General features: G+C 37.0%; 2 protein-coding genes across 3 annotated transcripts in view; both read right to left on the bottom strand.

Annotated features, from left to right (window-relative positions):
• Nucleotides 1-1,353: 1,353 nt before the first annotated feature.
• LOC135684552 (uncharacterized) lies at nucleotides 1,354-8,009 on the bottom strand. 2 transcript variants are annotated; one of them, XM_065200164.1, is made up of 7 exons: nucleotides 7,962-8,009; nucleotides 4,963-5,034; nucleotides 4,749-4,787; nucleotides 4,281-4,412; nucleotides 2,500-2,631; nucleotides 2,128-2,250; nucleotides 1,354-1,447 (listed from the first exon to the last, which is right to left on the bottom strand). In XM_065200164.1, exons 2-7 carry the CDS (start codon nucleotides 5,006-5,008, stop codon nucleotides 1,437-1,439), a joined length of 483 nt encoding a protein of 160 aa, XP_065056236.1. In that variant the 5' UTR covers nucleotides 5,009-5,034; nucleotides 7,962-8,009; the 3' UTR covers nucleotides 1,354-1,436. The 2 variants fall into 2 exon arrangements, with proteins under 2 accessions (XP_065056236.1, XP_065056235.1); XM_065200163.2 differs by lacking the exon at nucleotides 7,962-8,009 and adding an exon at nucleotides 5,485-5,571.
• Nucleotides 8,010-9,525: 1,516 nt separating this feature from the next.
• Nucleotides 9,526-10,914, bottom strand: part of LOC135684536 (uncharacterized) — a 60,090-nt gene continuing 58,701 nt past the window's right edge. Inside the window, exons 74-75 of the mRNA XM_065200130.2 lie at nucleotides 10,666-10,835; nucleotides 9,526-10,463 (exon numbers count right to left, since the gene is read on the bottom strand). Coding sequence (XP_065056202.2) covers nucleotides 10,160-10,463; nucleotides 10,666-10,835 — 474 coding nt within the window. The 3' untranslated portion in view covers nucleotides 9,526-10,159. The remainder of the gene's footprint in view (nucleotides 10,464-10,665; nucleotides 10,836-10,914) is intronic.

Genomic DNA, 10,914 nt, shown 5'->3' with positions numbered 1-10,914 from the left:
ATTGAGTGTAATCCTTCAAGTTCTATAAATTTTGAATGCAGTTAACGAGATTTGCTGAAACCTGACAGGAAAAACTTGCGTCACCATCTTCTAGATGTTAACTAACGTAACTCAGTTTCTTTATAAATTACATCTAGCTTCCAGAAACAATCCTTGAAGATAATAGAACAAATATTCCCAAAATCGAACTATCAGAAGCCCCGCATCGCCTTGTCTTGGGCATCCTTGTATTTGCCCTCATTTGAGTTTATAGTTTGAGTTTATAGCAACCTTCAGCTCTTAAACTTGCTTATGTACCCTGGCTGCGAATATCCTTAAAACGCACTCGACCTTGCCTTTAAAAGTACACTTCATGCAAGCACGCGACTGCATTGCTAGGCCCAGTTTAATTAACTCCAAATGATGACCATGTTTGTAAACGCTACAAGTTCTGGACGCTATATATACCAGTTTTCGTACATAAAGAACAAATGATTATCTATTTGACAGACATAAATAAATATTCTAATTTCAAATAGAAAGGAACAGCACTTACAAACATTGTAGCCACCAGCGAACACCACCGATTCGTGAAAGAAAAATTCAAATTCTGACAAGCGACCCTTGAAAGAATGCATGCTACAAAAACTTCCCCTTTGGGAATGGAGGGTATCATCCGTTTCAAAGAAAAGAAAAAGAACCAAGCTTGACAATTCCCATAAGAGACAAAGCGCCATTTGCTGATGTAACCCTCGGTATATATGGGTATTTTTACCCTATGCGCAGGCTCGATACAAGTCATAAAGACTCGACATGTGTAAAGCTCATCTTTACTTCACTTGAAAAACATAAAACTTGAACGAACGTGTGTTATCTTAACAACGAAACTTGACTACGTATGTCTACAACTTCTGTTTTTTTATTATGAACACAATAGGCCATAAGCATCTTTTATTGTTTATTCAAAAGGTTAAAAGGTCATGTCCTTACACTGAAAAATTTTTGAAAAAGAATCTTTTTCATGTGCAAGCTTTCGAGTAAGATTGTTTAGAACTGGAGGGACGGTTAGAATCTCCCTCTTTTTCATTGCGATTCATGAAAATTTGATAGGAAACTTATATATAGCGGTTGGAATTGGGTTACATATTGACAAAGATATGGTCAAAAAGAAGGCAAAACTTTTCTTCTGATACCATTTTTATACGGCTGTATTTGCAAATCCATTTTTTGACTTTATATGTAATTCAAGCTTCGTTTTTTCATATTCTCTAAAAATTAATCTAGCATCTCATGTACTATGAGCGTCTTTATCATAAAAAACGATAGAGCAGCATTTAAATGGCAGTAGAGCAAATGGCAAAAATAAGACTAAAGTACGATTTATGTATAATTTTCATTCGACAAGATATCCAGTTACATTGGAGCTTGGCAGAGCATCGACTTTTGGAGTTAACTCGTTAAGATTTCCCTGCAAGCAAAAACGACAGCGATAAAAAGAGGAAGAATTATAATCTTGGTTGATTGCATTTGCTAATATTGACAGTGGCTTGAGACAACTGGGTGACTTGCAGCATTTCGGTTCTTGAATTCAATAAATGTTCCATCTTCTAGTAGTGTTCCATCTAAATGTTCCTTTGTAACTGTCATTTTATTTTGATTTTCTGTAGGCATCTTGAAAATCACCTAGCTTCTACCATAAGAACTTTTTCAAAACGGTCTGAGAAACCTCGTCATAATTAGGCACTACAGTCAAAAATTCATGCAAATTTCTTTGATAATTACAAAATACTGATGTCAAAGACAGTTTTATGTAAAGGACACTTTGGCCTCTCCTCGCTTCTCCTATCAAAGGGCACGAGGGATGGTTGACCCCTGCACCCCCTCTCCTGCGTCTCGATGGGGACAGGTTGGTGATTATAAGTACAAACTTAATGTTCTAATTATAAGTAAGATAATGCAATTGAAATGATGAAAACGTGAAAGACAGTACTGATTAAACCTGTTTAGGGCGAACCCTCTTATAGAAAAAGACTGCTACTTCGACGTGAGTATCTTCGACGAAAATACTAATGAGGAGGATTGCAAAGATTAAAGAAAAGCAAAGATTGCACCTACAATAATCTAAGTAAGGATAAATTCAAGTTTTACCATAGTAGCACCAGGGTCCACGACTAGCTGCTCCATAGCAGCAACTCATATTCTCTTCGCATTTCTCAGCAGTTATTCCAGAATACCCACAATCCTTGCGGTCACCCATCCGCACGTTGCAGTCTAAAGGTGAAGGGAGGTATAAGCTTGGCATTAATAAATGTACCATATGCATAAGAAAAGATGGTACAGAGAACGATTTAAAGAATATCAAGGTAGACGTAGCATAATTATGGTACATTGACCGAATGGTCAGGAAAGATTTACAGATTCGTATAATGAATTCTCAAACGTCCTTGAATGGCAACTTAGCTTTAAGACAATTTCTCAAATAAAGCAGCTTTCTTAGCTACATAAAATTGTTATACATACTAGATGTTGCATGGTAATAGCAACTTGGTGCACCCCAGGCATCTCCATAGCAACAGCCGCGATCTTCGCATGTTTTGCGGCTAATACCCCACCAACCGCATTCGAATCGGGTAGGTCCAGCAACATGACATCCTATGTCACGAACAGACATCAATGATAAGCAGGAAGAGACACATGGCTATAGTGGTTTATTAGAGTTGCTAAGTGATAGAGTCATCAAAATATATTTACAGTTGTAAATTTCGACCATTTAATAGTAAATAAAACTACGAAATGTCTCAAAATGTGCAAAATCAGTGGAAAGTATGACAAATTGGCTGAGATATGGCCAAAACAGCACTTTCCTTTTCCTTTTTCCTGTCAAATCAATGTATTTTGGCACTTTGGCATTCTAGTTGTGAAATTTGGTTGTGAAACCCAGGAAAAAGTAAACTTGTGAAACATAGTGAACTTATATAATTGTGTTTTTTAGGATATTTCCCCCACTTTTAAAGATTTGCAAATATAAATTTTGAGAATGTCATCCCTTGGCTTCCAAGGTCAATCGTCACGGGGACATACATCGCTTCAATGAAAAAAGAAATTCGTTTTAACTACGAACTAGATGATGTAGCCTTATCCCTTTTTAGACATAAACAAAGTAATAGCCCAGGTAGTTTTTATTTATTCTGGCCAAACGAGAGTTGCGTCAAGAATAACAGCATAACTAAGCACCTAATGGACACAGCAAAAATGATTTCAAAAATCTGAGTATCATGTAAATTAAAGCTTGATTTACACGAGACGAATTTTTTCGTGCGAAGCGAATTTTTCGCCGCGAATGCGCAAAAAATATGCGCAGAAGTAGAGATTAGAAAATTTGCAGCGAATTTGCAGCGAATAATTCGCTGCGAAAAAGTAGAAACCATTCCTACTTTTTCGCTGCGAAATTTTTCGCCTTGTAGAATAAATCAATCAGAACAGCAATTGATGACAGCTGACACAAAACCAACTAGTGAACAAGAGAGAAACACTCTTTTCACAACAAATCTTTGTCGTCGACGTGAAGATGCTATGCAATGTAAACATATCTAAATCAAAAGTATGCAAAACGACAGAAAACTACGCAAACAACAACATGGGTGAAGAATGAGTAACCTATGACTAGGCTTAAACAATGCTGGGAAAATCCCGCACCTATAGCATAAACAATGGAATGGGACGTTTCTAGCAACAGGCGGCTTTGGTGCAATAAACGACAAAAGCTCCTTATATGTAGTTGGCGAAATTCGAAAGTATTTATTCCTGGTCGTGTAAGCGTAAGTTCCTTACCAAAAGATGAAACTCCCCCTTCTGCAGACGTTTTAAAAAAAATTTCGAACCAGGTACTCCTTTCTTTGCTTTTTTGCTCGCTTTTTTTTAATAACAACAATCTTCGAACAGACGCCATTTTCTTTTGCATTTGCGGCGAATTCGCAAAAGAAATTCTGCAAGTGGAAATTAAACTTCGAATTCGCAGCGAATCCGCAGGCGAAAAATTCGTGGCGAAAAAGAAGGGGGAATGTTCCAGAAAAACGTCGAAGTCGCTTATCGCGCATGGCCTAATGTTTTCAATTTGAATATTTTTCAGGAGCATCTCCTACTACTCCACAGCCAAGTAATTTTTACCCTTCAATTTGAACCCAATAGGGTGCATAGACTTAGCCATCGGGTAAGTATTCAAAGGTCTATTTCATTCAAAATAATATATAAGTCAATAAAACCGAAGCGATAGATAAAGATATATCTAAATTGAGACTTGCTTGAGCTGGTTTTCCTGAAGCACGATGGTCCAGACGCGGTTGGTTCCCAGCAACAGTCACGACTCACACAATCCTGTTGACTGATGCCCCACCATCCACAGTCCAATCTCTTTGAAATGTCACTTGAGCATTCTACAATGAAACATAAAGAAAAAAATTGCAATGTGTTTGCTTTCTTTACTGTATTTGAATTCAGTGCTACGTAACAAAAAACTATATACCGTTTGCTCTATTTCTGCTTCGGAGTATTATCAGGAAAAGGTGTAGTGACTCTAGGCCTAAAGCCACCCCTCGGCAGAGCACGATTGCCCTCTATCCAGAAGGTCGAGATCATTGTTATAAGCTTGTTAATAGGGATATATTTATGCCCCTTCTGTCGGAGGGCCAAGCCCTTTCGTCGGGAACTAGCTGGTACATCACTGGCAGTGATGTCAGTTCCCCAGTACAAAGAAAGGGGTTGAAACCTACCTTGAACAGGGACATCAGTTTGTGCCAGAGGATTCAAATCTGTTGAGAAATAGATTATATGTGTTAGACAAAAATGGAGGCTGTCAAATAACTAAATGTAGTAAAAACTCTAAATCATTTCCTCTTTTTATTCTAATACCATTATCATTCACTGTTACTCTAGCGGAAAGAATGTTATTAAGATCAAATTTTACATAAATTACGGCAATCTTACCTTGGTTCCCAATCCAGAAAAAAACTGCGACAAGGATTAGTTTCATTTTTTCTTTCGACTAAAAACCTAGGACTGAAAGAAACATATGGCATTTTTACTGTTAACTATAGAATAGGCTACATGGTGCTATAACACATCATAGTTACTGCAAAATATATTTCTTGTCTTAGCAAAGAATTGGTTATGTTATGAAATTACTGTTTTGGAAGGTCTTGATCAAACATGTCCACACAACGAGTTCCGTTATCACGACTTTCGAGCAACACTACAACAAAACAACTGTTACCCTTCCTACTTTTTGAACTGACGAAATAAAATATGAGGTATTTCACATGGCGCGCCATTGCGGCAAAAATGATAAATTTTTGTGCATGCAGTTTTAAAAAAAATGTGAATGCACATTAAAAATTTGGTGGATGTAAACATAAATTTTTGTGCTTCCAAGTTTTAAAGTTTGCTAAAGCACGTTAACAAATATGTGTGTGTATCAGGTAAAATTAATTTTTGTGCATGTATGCTTACATTTCTGCGTGCGAACCTTGGTTGTGAAATTGTTGTGTGTGTAGGCTTCGCTGCGTGTCGCAATCACATAATTCGATATGCCTTTGGCATTTTGCTATCCCGCTGGGTTTTTACCTTTGTCCTGTCAGTTTTCGCAGCCGCAAAATAATCCTTACGTTTTTACATTTCCTTCCTCCAAAAGGTAAACGTCGTCACCAATCCTAATCCACTCAGAATCAAACTGATGAATATCAAGACTAAATATGTTATTCATATTTTCATACGTTCGTAGAAACACGGACAGAGAAAATAAAGGTGGATTTCCACTTCACGGTATAGACGGAAAACGGTAAACGGTTCGAAAAGTTTCCGCCCGTCAATTTCCACTTGGCTTCCTTTCCATTTCCATTTCGTGCAAAATGAAACATGCCCGAGGAAGGGGGAAGAAGGCGTGTTTAAGCCTGGTTCCCATAAAATCGTAAGAGTCGGGAACGTGTTGTAATACAAGTTTAGAATAAATATCGTTGCTCTATTGTTCTTAATATCATTATGCTGTCCGTAGTCGATATTGGCTTTAAAGCACGCTTAGCTGCATCTTGTTGTGTTAAAGTAATTGATTAATGGATTCATTGTTCAGCTCAGTTGGAGTTGGGAGGGGCGTGCTCAAGTTGGAGAGGAGTTGGTGATCGAGTAGTTTGAAGTGAAGTTTCTAAGTTGTTTAAAGTTGTCAAGATCGTTCGTTGTCAAGAATGGAATTAATTATAATAATAACAACTTGTAAATAGTATAGATATATATATATCGTGTTAATTTCATTGTGGATTTTGCTACCATACACCGACCAGCCTTAAAAAGCACAACAGACGTGTCGCCGATCCCTTCTTCCATTTTCCATAACGATCAAAGATAAAGTGTTCCCATGACAACAAAACCACAGCAAGCAAAAATGTGCCAAATCATTTTCCTTTGATTGATTAATAAATTACATCCAAGTGATTGTTTCTTCACAATAGTGGATCGGTGACGTCGGCGACCCGTGTTCCCAGTTGAACTCATATAAACTCTCCCCACCCATACGATTCACAGTCGGCGCAGTCGTAACGATCGGAAGGAAGTGTTCCCATGAAATCGGGAGACCAACGCAGACTGACGTAGACTGTCGCCGACGCTCTTACGATTTTATGGGAACCAAGCTTTATGCTAAACAACTTAATGATGCTTTTTCTTTTGAAAAAAGATTGAAAAGTTTAAAGAGAAAGAAATACGAAAAGAGCGTAAAAGTGTAAAACACGTTTCAACAAAACTTATGAATACTGTTTTTTATTTTTAGATATTTGATTACAACTTTGGGAAACCACTCTCATCATGTTTTGCAACACACACATAAATTTGTAACAGACACACAAAACAGTTTGACAACCGAGGTTCGCACGTAAAATTGCAGCATTATGATAAAGTTTGTCAAACCCGATATTCTCACGCCAATTAAAAAATTTTTTTCAAGATTGACAAAGTTTGTCAGACTTCTTGTTCGCATAATAGGGCCATAGGCAAGGGTTTGTCAGGAAGTAGTTTAATTGGTAGAGTGCGAACAGCATAATCTGAAATCTGACAAATTGTAACGTTTCAACTAATTGGTCAAAGGTTCTGTCGTAGAGCTCTGGAGCATCACAATATCGTGAAAATCTATGATAACCAGCTGGTGACTCGACGGAGATGCCAGAATTATGTTAATACCAATAAAAAAGCCATGGGTGCTATTTGAAATTAATCACGATTTAAAAAGGTACAATTTCTTAATGGCAACCTGATAACGTGTTAGATAACAATACAACATCTCAGAAAACTGCCAAATGCGAACAGATTTCTGACAAACTTTGTTAATCATGAAAAAGTTTTTTTAATTGGCGTGAGAATATCGGGTTTGACAAACATTATCATATTTGCAGTGCGAACTTGTTCGGGAGATGAATCATGCCCGTCTTCTAGACATGCACTAGCCCCCGTTTCAGGATCACTGCACATGCGCAGAATCGCTTGAAGCCCTGGCGGAAAGTTGTGTGGTCCCAGACAGAACAGCTGTGCGAATACTGTTATTAATGCGCATGTGCTATGTCCCTGCAACACTGATTGGTTCAAGACTGTATTGTTTCGAAACAAAGCACAGAAGGTTTCGTCTCCCGAACAAATACATGCACAAAAATTAATTTTACCCGATACACACACATATTTGTTTATATGCTTTAGAAAAATTTACAACTTGGAAGTACAAAATTTAGTTTGCATACACCAATTTTTGAATGTGCATTCATATTTTTCAAAAACTGCATACACAAAAGTTAATCATTTCTTGCCGCAATGGCGCGTCACAATTTCAGAACTTATCACGAAGAAAATCTCTTATAGTAGCAAAAACGACAAAAAATGCTCACTATGAGAAAGAAAGAAAAAATGTCGACGTAAAACAAGCTCAAACTGGAAAATAACGAAAACGATACCTTTGTCCTTATTCTTTCTTCTCTTCTTCACTCCAGCGTAAAAATGAAAATGTGACGTTGGTCTGCCTTATATTTGTTTCTTTGTTTAATGTTTTTAAGAGCCAAACAAGGTGAAGTAAACACATACGATCTAGTTTATTTATTTAGTTGTTTTGCTCCATTAATACTTAAAGACCAAGTAATCGATTGCAAATACTTTGAAACAACCATATTTACTTGGCTTTAATACACGATGCAGCTGATGAGCTTAAGGTAAATGAAGAGAGAAAATTATTTCCTCAAAAACATGCTGAAATTCAATATGTTATCTACAAATGACAATTTTCTGTCTGTTGTGCTTGTCTGTCATATAGAGAAATATATTCGACACTTAACTCAGGACATGACCTGGGCAATTCAGGAACTGATCCCCACCTATGCATCCACTTTTTGAAGTAGAAAAAGCGCTTCACTAGACATACAAATTTATTGTGCATCTATACAACTTTAGGAATAAAGTTCAGATGCATAATGGTCGCATTTTTACGAAAACTGGGTAGAAATACAAGTATTGTACAATGGAGCAAAATTTACTTTAATTTTAGCGAAAATTTTCTGAAGGCAATTACTGGCATTTGTTTGAGCAGGTGGGATGCATCTATCTTAAAATATTTGTTTTGACATGAGTGGGTTGTACAAATTTGGTTTTTGAAGTGCTATTTACACCTAAAAGTGCCCATTAGCAACAAACGGTACACATCTAGCTTCATGTCTTCACATTTCAAAGCAGAAAAATGTTGCACTTTCCTGCTTTAGTAAAAAAGCAATCAATCACAAAATTGCTAGCAAAATGAAAGGATTTTCGTATGTGCCTTTCTTTAAACCTAAATCTTAGCTTCAACTATATAGGCATTCTAATATTTACCAGAAAGTGACCTACGTTTATTTATTTGACCAAGCTAGAATTTAAGACACCCCTTCAGGTAAATCAAATCTAATATTTATTCCAGGTTATTAGTTACCGTACAAAAACCGTTAGCAAATAAAGGTTAGAAGGTCCTCAGAAAAATCGGCCATTTTCAATCCCAAGACTGAAGGTGGCGCTCTCTCATCATTTGGACCATTTATTTTTGGGCCATCGGTGCGCCAATTGCGAAGACAGCCATAAATAAAACCCGAACCCATTCGACCATTAACTAATGCACAAAGAAAAAGGAAAACAAGTTAACATGCCAATGAAAACCTTAAATTACCAAGACATGGGTTAGATGGGCAGGGTTGCAAAATAATTTGCTTTCCACAGTTCAACTTTAGGTTGTCTTGCAATGTAAGAGGAAGTAACTACGCCAACATAAAGGTCAATGCAAAAATGCACGCTTGTTTGTTTTGGCCGTAAGAATAACACAATGTGATGCTTACTCGAGCACTGCTACCATGGGTTCAAACCCACAATCGTGCTGTCTGTGCCAAAAACCCAAAAGGCACCAAAAAAGCGTACCATGTTTTTTTTAAAACGTGATTAAACTTCAGTCAACCAAGCTTTACTCTTTTCAAGGTGCAGATGATAAAAGGAAGAAACAATTAATTATTAACTTATGCCTTTAATGCAACATATAAATTTTAAAATAAATAGTACCAACTATGTAAACGTGTTTATAACATAATTACAAAACTACATTACATCGATCTTGCAAACACGAAAGAATGATTATTTATAGCTATAAAAATATCCCGGTCGGTTAAGCTGCAAATTTTACATCCATCCTGAGAATATTTACATCAGTACCGTGAAAATGTTCAGGTTGGGTTAAAGATTTGAACCTTGCTGACCAAATAAATTTAGGCTGGGCGTAAATTTAGTCCTTTTAAAGTTCAATATAAGGCACTTTGCCGTTTTATTCTTCACCGTTGTCAGCTTTGTTAAATTGTGGATTTAAATTCATCAAAATGAAAGCTTGCAGATATCTACATAAAATGAATGAAAATGGATGAGAGAAATGCATGGAAACGTGAATGGGCAATTGGAAGCTGTAAGGAAACGTTATGGCTAAAATCAATAACCCAACAGAACCAGCACATGGTCGATCATTAAAATGATTAATCATACTAAATCACTGTGTAAAATCAACAAATCACTTGGTGCACAATTACAATACTTTCTCACTTGGTGCTCAGCTCAAAACACACATTCGCTAAAACAAAAAACTTTTACTTATAAATTAAACCCCTTTCTCTTTTCGCTTACGAGCGATTTGCGCCTCTAAAGACTTCAGTTTCTTCATTAGATTATCCTTCTGCAACTGTGTGTCATTCAGTTGTTGTTGTCTTCGTTCAATCAACTCCATACCAACATTTTTCTCTTTGAGTTTCTCAATATTCAATGCTAAATCTGACCTTGTTTTCATCACTGTTGTCAGCTCAGCATTCAAGTTATCGACTCGGCCTTCGAGCTCTGATATTTGAATATCTAGAAGCTCTGTGGGCGTCATTAGTGTTGGTTTTAAAGACGAAACTCGTCGAACCCTAAAAGAAAAAATTGCAACAGTTGTATTGCTATGAAGTGTGACTAGTTAGAGCAGAGCACATGGTAACATCAGTTTTCTGCCTGTAATGCCGTCAGGAGATGACGATTTTGGAAAATATCTTCTCATCAAAACAACTTGCTAACCGCAGTCTCAAACCGTTAAAAACTGACAATAAATACGATAATATCTCATATACTCACGGTTGTTTGGGGGCAGGCTGCAGCGAGGGCCCACTGAGCTCCTTTAGCCGCTTCTGGGCGAATTTATCTTCCTCCTCCGTAGCTCCTATACCAGCAACGCTTCGCAGGTACGCTCGTAGCTTTCCATTGTCAATGAATTTATTGCTCTTTGAAATCCGCTGAATGACAGCCTTAAAAAGAAGATAACATAGACAGATAAAAATCAAGCTAAAATGACAATTTACAGGGAAGCGTCATTGATTTATCGAT

The sequence above is a fragment of the Rhopilema esculentum genome, chromosome 21 (genome assembly GCF_057945365.1).
Source record: "Rhopilema esculentum isolate cy_ngs chromosome 21, ASM5794536v1, whole genome shotgun sequence".
In the NCBI taxonomy this organism is placed as follows: Eukaryota; Metazoa; Cnidaria; class Scyphozoa; order Rhizostomeae; family Rhizostomatidae; genus Rhopilema; species Rhopilema esculentum.
The sequence above is the reverse complement of the archived record's forward strand: the minus strand, read 5'-3'. Positions and strand labels throughout refer to the sequence as shown.

Bases quoted from the DNA above. Each gene is read 5' to 3' on its own strand.
- LOC135684552 (XM_065200164.1), bottom strand. From the start codon at position 5,008: ATGAAACTAATCCTTGTCGCAGTTTTTTTCTGGATTGGGAACCAAG. The intron at 4,788-4,962 runs GTAAGATTGCCG...ATTTCTCAACAG, and splicing joins TTTCTGGATTGGGAACCAAG to ATTTGAATCCTCTGGCACAA. The intron at 4,413-4,748 runs GTAGGTTTCAAC...GTTTCATTGTAG, and splicing joins AACTGATGTCCCTGTTCAAG to AATGCTCAAGTGACATTTCA.